At 41.8% G+C, this 15564-nt stretch overlaps 1 protein-coding gene across 1 annotated transcript in view; it reads right to left on the bottom strand.

Moving 5' to 3' along the window:
- Nucleotides 1-1451: 1451 nt before the first annotated feature.
- ccndbp1 (cyclin D-type binding-protein 1) overlaps nt 1452-15564 on the bottom strand; it is a 33113-nt gene continuing 19000 nt past the window's right edge. Inside the window, exons 8-11 of the mRNA XM_068000617.1 lie at nt 10433-10689; nt 9501-9561; nt 8517-8563; nt 1452-2432 (exon numbers count right to left, since the gene is read on the bottom strand). Of these exons, the coding sequence (XP_067856718.1) occupies nt 2324-2432; nt 8517-8563; nt 9501-9561; nt 10433-10689 (474 nt within the window). The 3' untranslated portion in view covers nt 1452-2323. The remainder of the gene's footprint in view (nt 2433-8516; nt 8564-9500; nt 9562-10432; nt 10690-15564) is intronic.

Genomic DNA, 15564 nt, shown 5'->3' with positions numbered 1-15564 from the left:
CCCTCTGTCTCGCCTGAAGATTCTGTACCCCGGAATATTGAGCTGCCAGTCTTGCCCCTCCCTCAACCATGACTCTGTGACAGCAACAATATCATACTCCCATGTGTTTATCAACACCTTCAGTTCATCCTCCTTATTCGCAAGACTCCTTGCATTAAAATAGATGCCATCCAGCCTTGCCCTTACATATTTGCCCTTACATATTTGCTGAGTTAGCTACTCTCAACAGGTGCAAGGGTGGGACACTACAATTGGCAGTGACCTCCAAACTCAGGAGAAATAAAGAACAAAATTGAGGTAGAGTTCTCAATTCAAATCAGTAACTGCTGGAAAGGTAATGTAAAGAGAGGACTGCACTTGGGTTAGAAGCTATCCATGAACGAACTACCACCCTTTATTGTCCAGGGTCATACAGGATGATTGATCATTTGGATGGGATACTGGAAGGCTAGGAACCCTAGCACAATACACTGCATTTAAGAAAGGGAAGAAAATTGGAGGAGCAGGTGACAACTGTGCATTGACATCAACAAAGGCTAAGACAAATAACTTTAAACGTAAGCCATACTTAAAGCTAATTTAACTCTGCCTATGTGAGGCACGCCAAAACCAATTATGCAAGTCCCAGCTAGTTAACTGGATACTTGGAGGCAGAAAGGGCTTCAGTCAAATTAAATTTATACATTCAAGACCTTCAAATATTTGGAGTATAATTTAAACACTGTGTACCTTGCTTTGGACATCACTTATAATTGTGAAGAAAAAGATTGGAGGTGTTATGGCTCCCATTTGCTCTTAGAAACCTGCCAGTTTTCTTACAGTAAATAAGAGCACTTTTTGCCTCATAACATCCTATTTGTGACTCAGCTGTAATTAAAGCTTTAAAAACACATTCTTCTCACTATATCTAGACATCAATAAGCTCTTAACACAGGTTTATAAAAATTGCATGTGTACTGACACAGATCATTAATATATGCAGTCTAAAAATAACTTTTTAGAAGGACCATTTTCATGTACATAAATACAGGAGTCAGGCAGGCTGCATTAAATAAACTCATCAACTACAGTTGGGATACAACAATGAGGGACTGAACTGTCTGGAGTCAATTGGGCTTGTAGCAGCCAGTTTTTGGCTCCCTTTGACCCCCTTATTCTCCCTCCTGTTGGTGAAAGCTCCCATCCAATATAAATAGGGCGGTTTTAGGTAGAGGTAAGAGGAACTCCCAAACTGTAATGTGCTGAAAGACACTTTGGCATAAAAAGAGGCAACAATGTTCTTTGTATCTGATACTTTATACATTTAACTTCTTTCTCAAGAATCAGTTACGTTCTTGTGCCTTATTTTCCTTCAGCCACTGGCTCACACATTACCAAACTGTATTAAAGGCAATTTAAATATTTCACACTAGATGAGAGTGTGATGTTAAAGAAACAAGACCACGAATCGCTAACAAATAGCAGAATAACTTTATTAAAGCCCACAAAAAAGGCAAAACCATTTATATTTTGTATGATGTGGGAGACTCCATCTCGCTTATGGAACTTTTTGGGAAATCTCAAATGTTATCCTTCTGCCAGAGAAAAGCCCCTGGAATTAAGCTCCATAATTTACTGCAGTGTACACAAAGGCTGATAGAAACTAATACCAATTTGGATTTGAAATACTTGAAGGGAAAAAATTTGCAAGGCTACAGGGAAAGAGGAGACTAACTAGATTGCTCTTACAAAGAGCCAGCACGGGCTTGATGAGCCAAATGGCCTCCTTCTGTGTTGTAACCATACTATGCTTCTATGATTCATTGTGGATCGTTTTGTGCTGTAGATGTACATCTACTGGAAACTGGGCTAAGACTTCCCAAACTTATTTCACATAGGAACACTTGGCAGAAAAGGGAGACTTTCATTCCATCATTCTGATGGAAGGAAGAAATTCTAACCCACAACTGCATCTGCATACCTAACAGAAAAAAAAATTACATTCTAGAAACAAAATAAATCTTTGAATTTGATGCTGAAATCCTGTTGCAGATTTCAAAGAACTAAAGAGCACTCTAGATTCTTAAGAATGCTGAGATCCATGCAAGCACATCACTAAATTCAGACCTCAGTGTGCCTCTAAGGAAGGATAATCACAGGAAATTTTAATAAAACACATGGTCGCCTAGAGATTTTAGGCTTATGTACATAAACAGTCTATCAACTGTTAAAATGTCGACCAACTTTATTTACTGTTTTGGGTTTCTTAAAATAGAACAAACATTCTCTTCCCCAGTCTATAGTTTTCTGCAAACAGCACCTAACTGTAGACGACTTTCATTTGTTAAGTACTGCCCTGTGTTAAATCCTTCACTTTGTCCATATTGTGATCAATTGCTCCACTTAGAAACTGCAACCAGCTGCTCTCCGATTCAGGGCACACGTGACTGGATCTATACAAAGAAAGAAAGAAAGAATTAGCTCTTGAATCTGGTGTGCAGTTTGTTTATATGTCCCAGTTTAAAAAATGTCACTGGTCAATTAGATGGTTTATCAATGTGGTCCCATTTAGTGCGACAGCACAGTTGGCAAAGACTATATAACACTCCCAAGACTAAGTGGCCACGCTCCTGCTTTATTCTGTATTTACACTACAGCTACTAGTCTCAGACTAGTGCCTACTTAGAACTCCAATTCTTCAGCCCAGAATAGAGTTCTGTGCATGAGTGGTTAGACAGATGTGCAGAGCACTGCCCCTAATAGTTAAATTTTAAATGTTTTAGACAGTACATGAGACACCAAAATTGTCTAAATGTTTAAATTAATTGCAAGTTGATTTAAAAAGAGTCCAGGATGTCCAACAGGCTCTCCTGGGTACCTTTTATACCTGGTTTCACACTGCATTAGTGTTACATTCCATACACTGTGAAGCCTAAGCTGTTATACTATCACGTCGAGACAATCTTTCACTGCTTATATCCAGAGTTAGGTGAGAACGTAGCTCAGAATTTAGACTACAATTGCTTGAAAACCACTGTGCAGTGATGCTAAAGTTGCCTCAAATTATATTTTTAAAGAGGTTTCAAGATCAGGGTTTGATATCCTTGTAAACTGTCCCTTTCTCCTACAGATCAGTTCTTCTGCCAGGGAATTACTAGCACCAGTAATTTCCACAGGGGGTTTTGCCCATCTCACACCATAACTTCAGATGAGCAGAAACCCTGGAGAAATGGTGTTACAATGGGAGATGGGGGAATTTTACCCCCAAACTCATTAAGAGGTGCTGCTTCATAATCTCCGCTCTCAACCGGTCTTGTGTTTTACCTTTATCAGCTGCTTCATCTGTTGCACTGTAAAGGACTATTTGAACATAAGTATGGAATGGCTGTGGGCAAGCTGACATAGCAGATTAACAGGTTTACCTACATATTACTGTTCTTGTGAGCGTAGGTGTGCAAGCTGTTGCTGAATACTTCCCCCCACCGCCCTCAATTAAATAAAGTGCTTTTCACTTTATCAAGAACTAAAGCCATCAAGAATCCCAATTAATTATGCAACATCAAATTCACGTATTGAGACACCAAACTCAGTGATGTAGAAAATGGGACGAGACCTTGTAACTTGTATTGTCTGATGCTCTGAAGTACTTTTTATCTGCAAGTTATTTTTTTTTCGTTAAATGCTCATCTTCAAGCACATTTGACCTAACCAGACTTGACCTCGTCCTCACCAATCTACCTGTCGCAGATGCATCTGTCCATGACAATACTGGTATCAGTGACTACCACACAGTCCTATGGAGACAAAGTCTCATCTTCACACTGAGGACACCATCCATTGTGTTGTGTGGCACCATCACCGTGCTCAACGGGATAGATTCAGAACAGATCTAGCAGCTCAAAACTGGGCATCCATGAGGCACTGTGGGCCATCAGCAGTAGCATAATATTCCACCACAATCTGTACCCTCTTGGCCAGACATATCCCTCACTATACCATTACCAACAAGCCAGGGGATCAACACTGGTTCAATGAGGAGTATAGAAGAGCATGCCAGGAGCATCACCAGGCGTACCTAAAAATGAGGTGCCAACCTGGTAAAGCTACAACACAGGACTACATGCTTGCTAAATAGTGGAAGCAGCATGCTATAGACAGAGCTGAACAATCCCACAACCAACGGATCAGATCAAAGCTCTGCAGTCCTGCCACATCCAGTCGTGAATGGTGGTGGACAATTAAACAACTAATGGGAGGAGGAGGCTCTGCAAACATCCCCATCCTCAATGATGGCAGAACCCAGTACGTGAGTGCAAAAGACAAGGCTGAAGCGTTTGCAACCATCTTCAGCCAGAAGTGCCAAGTGGATGATCCTTCTCAGCCTTCTCCCGAGATCCCAGCATCACAGAAGCCAGTCTTCAGCCAAATCGATTCACTCCACGTAATATCAAGAAATAGCTGAGTACACTGAATACAGCAAAGGCTACGGGCCCCGACAACATCCCGGCTGTAGTGCTCAAGACTTGTGCTCCAGAACTAGCCTTGCCTCTAGCCAAGCTGTTTCAGTACAGCTACAACACTGGCATCTGCCCGTCAAAGTGGAAAATTGCCCAGGTATGTCCTGTCCACAAAAAGCAGGACAAATTCAATCCGGCCAATTACCGCCCCATCAGTCTACTCTCAATCATCAGCAAAGTGATGGAAGGTGTCGTCGACAGTACTATCAAGGGGCACTTACTCACCAATAACCTGCTCACTGATGCTCAGTTTGGGTTCCGCCAGGACCACTCAGCTCCAGACCACATTACAGCCTTGGTCCAAACCTGGACAAAAGAGCTGAATTCCAGAGGTGAGGTGAGAGTGACTGCCCTTGACATCATAGCAGCATTTGATAGAGTGTGGCATCAAGGCGCTCAAGTAAAATTAAAGTCAATGGGAATCAGGGGGAAAACTCTCCAATGGCTGGAGTCATACCGAGCACAAAGGAAGATGGTAGTGGTTGTTGGAGGCCAATCCTCTCAGCTCCAGGACATTGTCTCTGGAGTTCCTCAGGGCAGTGTCCTGGGCCCAACCATCTTCAGCTGCTTCATCAAAGACCTTCTCTCCTCATAAAGGTCGGAAATGAGGATGTTCGCTAATGATTGCACATTGTTCAGTTCTATTTGCAACCCCTCAGATAATGAAGCAGTCCGTGCCCGCATGCAGCAAGACCTGGACAACATCCAGGCTTGCGCTGATAAGTGGCAATTAACATTCGCGCCACACAAGTGCCAGGCAATGACCATCTTCAACATGAGAATCCAACCACCTCCCCATGACATTCAATTGCATTACCATTGCTGAATCCACCACCAACATCCTGGTGGTCACCATTGACCAGAAACTTAACTGGACTAGCCACATAAATAGTGTAGCTACAAGAGCAGGTCAGAGACAGGTATTCTGTGGCAAGTGACTCACCAGTCAGGCGTGTGATGGAATACTCTCCACTTGCCTGGATGAGTGCAGCTCCAACAACACTCAAGAAGCTCAACACCATCCAGGACAAAGCAGCCCGCTTGATTGGCACCCCATCCACTACTCTAAATATTCACTCCCTCCACCACCAGTGCACTGTGGCTGCAGTGTGTACCATCTACAAGATGCACTGCAGCAACTCGCCAAGGCTTCCTTGACAGCACCTCCCAAACCCGCGACCCCTACCACCTGGAAGAACAAGGGCAGCTGGCGCATGGGAACACCACCACCTGCACATTCCCCTCCAAGTCACACACCATCCTGATTTGGAAATACATCACCATTATTTCATCGTCACTGGGTCAACATCCTGGAACTTCCTTCCTAACAGCATTGTGGGAGAACCTTCACCACACGGACTGCAGCAGTTCAAGGCGGCGGCTCACCACCACCTTCTCAAGGGCAATTAGGGATGGGCAATAAATGCTGGCCTTGCCAACGACGCCACATCCCATGAATGAATTTTAAAAAAATCTTATGGCAGGGTACACGCTGACACAACAGAGAGCAGGTTATACAGTGAATCTCTCTGTCCCACAACTGATCAATCACCAAGACCACTTTCTTTCACCTACACATTGCCTCCCTCAGCCCCTACTTCTCTTGAGATGAGGAGAAATTTCTTCACTCAGTGGGTGGTGAACCTGTGGAATTCTCTATCACAGAAGGCTGTGGAGGCCAAGTCACTGAATATATTTAAGGAGAAGCTAGATAGATTTCTAGACACAAAAGGCATCAAGGTATATGGGGAGAGAGCAGGGATATGGTATTCAGATAGAGGATCAGTCATGATCACATTGAATGGCGGAGCAGGCTCGAAGGCCCGAATGGCCTACTCCTGCTCTTATTTTCTATGTTTCTATGTTACCTCTATCCTCTGAAGCCCTAATCCTTGATTTTATCACCTCACAGCTGAACTTCACAAATGCTCTTCTTGCTTTTACCTTTCGTAAACTACAAGTCATGCAGAGTGCCATGGGCAGTGTCTCATCCACACCTCCATCCAGAGAATCAACTTCCATTATCTCGTCCAGCCCTACATCCCTCCACTCACTGAAGTGCCACTGTTTCAGCCACTTTATCCATTTTCTAGGACTCCCTCAGCACCTCCACCTTGCCATCTTCTCCCTGCTTTCAAGACTTCATTGAGGCTCTCATCCTTCGACCATGTTTTTGCCTTTCTTCCTCTCCTAATACTGCGTAAGTCCCTCCAACTTATTTCTTTGTACACACTGAGCATTATAGAAATGCAAGTTATTGGCCTGAGGGTGTAAGAAATACGATTTCTAGACAAAATTATAATTACGTATCCCATCCAACAAAGCTTCAGGCATTTTGTTAAAAAGCGAAGTGCAGGCCTTGCATGAGAATACAAAGGGGGCCAGCATTCCACAGGAAATGATATGCCTGACATCAGGCAAAGTGATTCATAGTATTATTGCCTCTGCAATATTCGCAAACAGGCACACTGAAGACCAACTGTCAGAAACAGATAACAAAACGTCCCAAGGCATAATCAAAGACTCAGGACCTGGACGCAGACTAATCCTGTTATGTTAATTGCAGGAGCTTTGTTCAGTTAATTAGGTAACTTTGACGACATCTTAAATGTCTCCATCCGAACAATCAAAATACACAGAAAGAAAAGGGCATGTCCCTCCCCCATAAGATAGATAGAATTGACAACAGTTAACAATGGATGTCTGGAACAATGGGCAGCCGGGGGGTGGGGGGAGGAGGAGGAGGAGGTGTCCAGGACAGATGACTTCATGGGACTAAATGTCATTAAGCTACCAGAAGCAACTATGCATCAGAAAGATATATAAACTGAGACCCTATCCCACTACAGTTAGATGCAGCTTCGGGGGTGATGGAGGCCCACACACACCCTACGAACCAGGTCTGATCAGCTTGAAATTTCCTCGGGACAGGTTGTGCCACCCTTGTTTATTTGATATAACTGTATTAGAATATTATATGAATACTTGTTGTTTGGTATAACCGCCTTAGAATATTGTTCTTGTGTCTATAATAAAGCTTGCATGTTCAGTCACACTCGTGCCCGAATCACTGTGGAAGTTATTATTAAGAAGGATTAACAACCCTTGGTAGCAATATTAGCATATTTCCAACAGAGGGCTTGGTGTGTAATTAGAATCAAGAGTCTTAAAACTAGAACCCATCAACTTAAGAGTGCAATTAGTAAGTGGATACATGATATAAAAAAATGCATAATGTAAGCCCTTTAACTTTGTGACATGTTAAAAAAAAGTTTTAACAATTTAAGTTCACAAATTTCTTAGTTATAGTGCTTATGTGGAAAAGCTATGCATGGACTGGCATTTGCCCATTTAAAACACCCACTCTTGGATTTAGTGGAACTCCCCACATACAATGGTGATATTTTATTTAAACACCAGCATGTGAATTTTCAATTATATATCCAATGACTGTGGGAGGAGATGGTGGCAGGGAGACAAGTTGTTAATCCAGCCACCATTTTATGCTGAGAAATGCTATATTGTGAGATTAATGTAAGGAATCTTACAACACCAGGTTATAGTCCAACAGTTTTATTTGAAAATCACAAGCTTTCGGAGGCTTTCTCCTTTGTCAGGTGAGCATCTCACATCATATTGTGAGATTGGCAATGATTCTGAACCAGTACAAGTGTAGCTGGATTTGGAGAACGAGTGACACTACCACCACCTAGTGGTAGCTGGTGCTCAACTGCAGAGGCAGGAATGTTATGCATACTATACTTTTATCTTTTTCTTCTTTTCGTTTGCATTAGGACCATCTCTTCAGTCAGAGATGTAGCACATAGTTCATGCCGACTACCAAAAGGCAACTGTGCTGATGTGAAGGTGCAACAGAGTGTGTCCTCTAACATCACAGAAAAAAATACCAAATGCATACTGCAATCCTATCGTTTTAGCAACATGAAAACTATAAGAATTAGGGGCATGTGAAAATAGGAATATTTTAGGTACAATTTCCAAGTAATTCATTTAACTCACTTGGTTATTTCCAGAACTTTGTTCAGGACAGCAGCAACCTTTGCAGCCTGAAAAAAAAAAGCCACACATATATTTAAAAAAATAATTTGAAAACAATTCAGACAAAAATACTGACAACGTTTAGACAGAAAACCTACAGGTTCCTACTGTACACCAGAGATGATCAAATACATTATGCGATACAACAGTCACCACGGCACATGGCAGTTCAAAATTTGTCTAGAGGGCATTGGGCCAGGGTTGAACAGTAGACGCGAGGCTGGATAAGTATTCTGGGTTTCACTTGATTACTTTTGGGGATCAGGGAGCTTTTCAAAATCAGAAATTTCCCCTCAGGAGAATAACTGAAGGTACACGGTCTGAAAGGAGCAGGCTTGATGGAATTAATGGTCTTTGCTCGTTCCAAATTTCCTTATGTACTTGGATGCAGTGTAAAGGACTGCATCCCTTAGAATCAGCAAGGTCTGGCCAACATAGTGTATTAGCACTCCAGCCTACTGTACACAGTATCATGCCTCCAATTCCCACACAGCTGATTTCCAAGTCACCCTGGAAGGTCTGAGCAGAGAGAAGGTGCACTTTCAAAAAAAAAGGCACTGAAAAAGAGAGTCAGGTGGTAGATCACTCTGCCTAACCTGTACATTTGCTGGCAGGTATTCAGCCTGTCATCTTGTTCAGCAAAAGATGCACAAAACAGGAAAGAAACAGCTGCCACAATAAATATATATGCACACGTAGCGAGGTATATGGGATTACACACAGATCTACAATACTAAGCCTATTCTATTCTTGCATTTCTGTAAAACTGTACACTTCATACTCCTGGAATCAATTTGGATCACATTAAACAGAATCAAGATTTTAATAAAGGCACAAACAGAACCATCTTGCCATTCACATCACACCTTCTTCCTGAACCAAGACAAGGGTACAACAACTCAATATTGCTAGTTGTATATTTCAAGGTGAAGGGTAAGTACTCACGTTCATTTGCACAGTAATATAGTTCATTGGAGGATAAAGACTTAAGACCAATTCATCAACACTAGGGGAGGAAAGCAACAACTTTACCAACAGTGGCTCCAAACATACAGTAGCTTGAAAAGTCAGTACGGAACTCAAGTACTGATAAAATCGATACTGACTGCATGCACATCTCAGAAGTTTACATTTATTGGTACAAAAAAAAGTGCAAAATTTATCAAGAATCCATTTTTGTAGCATCCAAAGTGATTCACAGCCAATTAAGTATTTTTGCAGTCAATGTTGTTATGTAGGCAAATGCAACAGCCAATTTGCGAACAGCCATGTCCTGCAAACAGCAATAAGGTAAATGACCAGATAATCTGTTTAGGGATAAATGTTGGCCAGGAGAATTCCCCTGCTCTTCTTCAAATAGTACCACAGGATTTTTTTATGTCCACCTTGTGCAGGCAGACAGAGCCTCAGTTTTAATGACTCATGTGAAAGACGGCACCTCCGACAGTGCAGCACTCCCTCAGTATTGCATTGGAATGTCAGGCCAGATCATGTGCTCAAGTCACTGGATCTTCTGACTCAGAATTGGGAGTGCTACCACTGACACTTAGAAGATTTGTATAACCTGCCCCCATCCCTAACCTGAAACTTCAGGTCAAGGGCCCAATTTGTAAGTAGATGATAATATTTATCACAACAATTCATGGTTAAGATGAAGACTAGAATAATGATCACAATTGTTATGAGAAGCCACATTCAGCATAGTGCCATCAATAAGGTGCTCCAGAAATTTTTTTTTCAAACCTGGAATTGCTCGTACAAGCTAACATTTTGATTAAAAAATAACTCTTCCCCTTGCCCCCTCACCCCCCAACACAGATACAAAATAATAAAGTTGCAGGCCAAGTTTTTCATTTAGCAATAAAAATGCCACTCACCTAGGACTAATTTCTCTGGTAATATCGCCCAAATCATCCAACTGTGTTATGTGTTGTAAGGTGTCTACCTTCCCATGAGTTTTCACTGCTCCAGAGACCTTTTTCAGGCATGCTTTGGCTGCTTTCAGTAGTCCTAAGCAGGGAGCCATGACCTGTTTATCTGCTTCTGACCAGTAAGTGTCCCGATTTTCTCGAGAGTCTGTATCATCATCATCAAAAATGTCACTGAATGGATCTGGATTATCTGCATGCCGAGCCTGCCAATTACACAGAACCGATTATTTGAACATCACAGATACAATACATTCATCGCAATTTCTATAAGATTCAGTGTGGTCAGCTGTTATAAATTTCAGGTCTGTCTTAGATATCCTCTGGCCCAGCATTGCTGGTCACTGCTCTAAGTGGTTTCTGCATCTTATGTTCAGGAATGGACTTGCACTACCAAATTTGCAACCATGCGATAGCTCAACCTGGAGGCATGACAATACTATGTCTTTGGGACCTGAACTGTTTCAGTAGGTGGACAGAAAGCAGTTTAGTGAGACATGGTCAAATACAAGTCATCAAAGGGGACATAGAGTGAAAGTTGTATTAAAACCTCATATCCCTTCTCGTGAATAAAAAAAATGCTGCCTTGCCCTAGCGGGCTAATATTTGCTTTGGTCAGTCTAGCATTGAAACAGACCAAGGCTTAAACGGACTTGGTTGGCACAAATCTTACAATAAACTGCCTAGGCCTTTCTTGACTCACTCTCTGCAGACTATCCCGACTGACTGGCCTCGAATATGTTTTTTTCCCCTCCTCTTTTGATTACTTCTAAAGAAAGCGGATGGACTGTCCCTCTGACTTTTCCCCTCCTTGTGATTCTCCAGTAACCTGTCCATAAAACTGGCTACTTCCCCACACCCCCAAAAATAAATTCTGATTAGACTGGTTGGAAAACTACCCCTGCTGAGCTCACAGGAATCAGATCAAACCAACAATAGATGATCACTGGAATGTCTAAATTAACTTCCATTGTCTAAAACACTATGGTTTAGGCACTTCATCTGAATCTTAATTTACATTTATTAAATGAGTATTTACATGTGTAATATACACCATTGATTTATATACAATAAAATTATAGCCATAGACTAGTACCCATATACAGGAGAAAAAAGTGCAGGTCTTTGAGATTAAGTGTCAAATCAAAGGAAATTTTGTCCCTCATCTTCCCAAGGATCTGTAGTTATCTAAGACAGTCCTTTTTACTTGTTTTAGATTGAAAGTGTTCTGTCATTTTCTTTTCGATTTTACTACCACCAAATGTCATAAATCTGGCACTGAGGCCAACTTAAATGTTTCTACCAGCTAAAGGTTGCACTACACCAAGCTATATATCTAACTAAAATTCTACTGAAATCAATAGATGCCATTTCAGTGAGTGAATGTTTACAAGCATTAGTAACGTGAAGCAGATTTCAGAAAGGAAGACCATGTTTGACAAACTTGAGAGTTCTTTGAGGGAAAGATATCGTGGATGGAGCAAATGCAGTGGGTGTAGTGTACATGAAATTACAGAAAACTTTTAACAAGTTACCACACAGGAGACCACTGGAGAAGATTAAAGGATATGGAATTGGGGCAGGATAGTAAATTGGACTAAAAATTAGTTAGAATGGAGGAATAGGAGTTAGAAAAGGCAGCTGCTTAGAGTGGATGGACATGTGACCAAGACCGCCTGTTTCCGGCCCTGCCTCAGTTGATCTGCTGCTGAAACTTTCATCGATGTCTTTGTTACCTCACGTCTCGACTATTCCATTGCTCTCCTGGCCAGCTGCCCATCTTCTACCATGCATAAACTTGAGTTCATCCAAAACTCTGCTGCCCGTATCCTAACTTACACCAAGTCCTGTTCACCCATGCTCACTAATCTACATTGGCTCCCAGTCCAGCAACGCCTCGATTTTCTCATCCTTGTTTTCAAATCCATGGCCTCTCCTCTCCCTATCTCTGTAATCTCCTAGAACCCTCCGAGATCACTCCTCCAATTCTGGCCTCTTGCGTATCCCCGATTTTAATCACTTCAACATTAATGACCGTGCCTTCAGTTGCCTAGACCCTGAGGTCTGGAATTCTCCCCCAAAGCTCTCTGCCTCTCTCTTCCTTTAAGACACTCCTTAAAACCTACCTCTTTGACCAAGTTTTTGGTCACCTGTCCTAATACCTCCTTATGTGGCTCAGTGTCAAATTTTGTTTACTTAGGACAAAATGCATCAGTCGAGTGATTACAATTGGAGAAAGTGGTATCCAAATTTGCACACAAAATGAAAATAGAAGAGATAGTAAATAATTCTAAGGACCAAAAGGAAGCTGCAAGGGGATAGTGATAAGATGGCGAAATGGGCAAAAAAGTGGCAGATGGAATTCAATGTCAGTAAATGTGAGGTGATACATTTTAGAATAGGTAAGAGAGATGATTGAAGGAAAAGGGAATAAAGGGATATTGGAACAGTGCAGACACATGGGATTAGGACTACTACTTGTGTGGAGGATAAACACCAAAGCGGACTGGTTGAGCTGAACGGTCTGTTTCTGTGTTGTCATTTCGAAGAAATTGGTGTTTTAAAAAAAAATTATATACTAGTATAAACTGACATGTAAAGCAATGCTATGAATGGGTTAAAATGAAGTAATGTCAGTCAACATTCCTTTATTTCGTTAAAAAGTAAAATTCAGAAAGTAGAGTGGGAGGGGTGCAGAACAGAAGCAGCAAAACATTCCGCCCTTATTTGTCTAACAAGGAGCTACACAAAAATACTGACTGTTTTCAAGTGTCTAATAATGATCGAGTGGATGCTTTCTCTTTACCTGTTGAAAGTAGTGCAGCATTGAAACATTTGCAGTGTAGAGATGCACTAATCTTTTCATCTGTACATTCTTAAATTTAGCCTAGTCTACAAATAAAACAGGCCAACATAGCAGTTGTCAGCGCCCATTTCTCAAGCAATTGTACAGAAGCTGTATCATTAATAAGTGGTCCGCACGTAACGTCCTCGAGACCCTGCGGGAAAAGGAGATGGTGGATCCTGTCGGTTCCCCGAGCAGACTGTCAATGTCATTTGGCAGAACGCCTCATCGCCAGAGCTTTCAAACAAGCACCAAGACCTAGCTTAACTGGTGGTGAGAAGGGCCCTTCCCGTCAGATCCTTCATGCACTCACGGACTCTCAGCGCCACCGCGCGCTGTCCCCGAGGAGGCTGCGGTGGAGACGAGACCGTCAGCCATCTCCTTCTGGAATGTGCCTTTGCAAAGAAGGTCTGGAGAGAGATGCGGTGGTATCTGTCCAGGTTCGTCCCAAGCAGTTCTATAACACAGGATTCTGTGCTCTATGGGCTGTTCCCGGGGACGCACACTGAGACGGACATCAACTGCTGCTGGAAGACCATCAACTCGGTGAAAGACGTCCTTTGGTCTGTCCGAAACTTGCTGGTCTTCCAGTGCAAGGAGCTGTCCTCGACAGAGTGTTGCAGACTGGCACATTCCAAGGTCCAGGACTACGTGCTCAGGGACTCACTGAGGATGGGTGCGGCCGCCGCAAAGGCTCTGTGGGGAAAGGCAACCGTTTAGAGCCTGCCCGCCATTGTATACCGAGGGGCTGCAATCAGGGAAAAACCCCCTCGGGCAGAATGTAAAATTCTAATTGATGTCATGTATCTGTAATGAACCTGTAATGAACCTGTAATGAACCTGTAAAGAACCTGTAAAGAACCTGTAAAGAACCTGTAAAGAACCTGTAAAGAACCTGTAAAGAACCTGTAAAGAACCTGTAAAGAACCTGTAAAGAACCTGTAAAGAACCTGTAAAGAACCTGTAAAGAACCTGTAAAGAACCTGTAACGTACTTGTTATCAATAATCTGTATTGAGTGTAATGCAATGAGGCACCCTAGAGTGTCATGAACTGTAATTATGTACAATGTGTTCATTGAACTGTACTTGATTTAACCTGCAAATTGTATAATCTGTATTGTGTACGTTTGGAATGTGATATGACAACTGTATTGCTGCAAATTTTATGAATAAAGTATATTTTTTGAAAAAAAAATTAATTGACCTTAATGTGTGCTCTCACTCAGGCTTACCAATACCTTGGTTTTAGGCATGTGTGAAATAGTTTGTCTGTATGACACAACGTGCCAGTGAGTCCAGAATCTGTGAACTGAAGTGAGTGAATGGCCTATAAGAAGCTGTGAAATTCCATGAATTTAAACAAATTGTGCTTTAAACCAGAATATTTAACACTCAATTTAAAGTAAAAGAATCAGATTCTGAAAAAGAATGCACTTAATTGGGCTTCAAGTAATAAATGCAAGTTTGTTCTTTCACTATAAAAGTATAATATTTCAATGTAAGAGTACAAATAAAAAGAAAAAAATTGCAAATGCTGGAAATCCAAATAAAAACAGACAATGCACAGCAAGTGACAAGATAATTATGGAAGAGTATGGTAATTTGGCTCATCTTAATTCATCCATCCAGAATAGCCCTAAAGTACCCCCACTGCAGCATCTAATTGGTTCTTAAACAATTCTGGAGTTTACCTCCACTATTCTATCCAGGAGTCAATTCCAAGTATGATCACTCTGTGAAAAAAGAACTGCCTGATATCAGTCCTAAATTTACCTTTAAACAGTTTGAACCTGTGGCCCCTTGTCCTTCTCTTACCACTGAAAGTAATTTTCCAGATTTAACTTTTCTGTACCATTTACTGTCTCATATCTCTAAGACCACTTCGCAGATGCCTCCATTCAAGGTTGAAGAGTTCAAGTTTCTCCAGTTTTCCTGATAACTTAGACCACTAAGAGTAGTGCTCAGTCTTGTGGCTCTTCTCTTCACTGGCTCCAATGCCTGAATGTTTCCTATTGTCTGGATGACCAGAAACAAACAAGGTACTGACGGTGTGATCCGACCAGAGCACCATACAGTTGGACCATGACTTTATCTGACTTGTATTCTACTGTTTTGTCTATTTATTTCAAAATTCTATTGGCTTTATTGATTGCTGCTGTGCACTGGTTGGACATGTTGAACATCAAGTTTACTAAAACTCCTAGGTCTTGTTCAACTTCGTCCTTAGCTATTACG

This window comes from Heptranchias perlo, chromosome 19 (assembly GCF_035084215.1).
Source record: "Heptranchias perlo isolate sHepPer1 chromosome 19, sHepPer1.hap1, whole genome shotgun sequence".
Classification (NCBI taxonomy): domain Eukaryota; kingdom Metazoa; phylum Chordata; class Chondrichthyes; order Hexanchiformes; family Hexanchidae; genus Heptranchias; species Heptranchias perlo.
The sequence above is the reverse complement of the archived record's forward strand: the minus strand, read 5'-3'. Positions and strand labels throughout refer to the sequence as shown.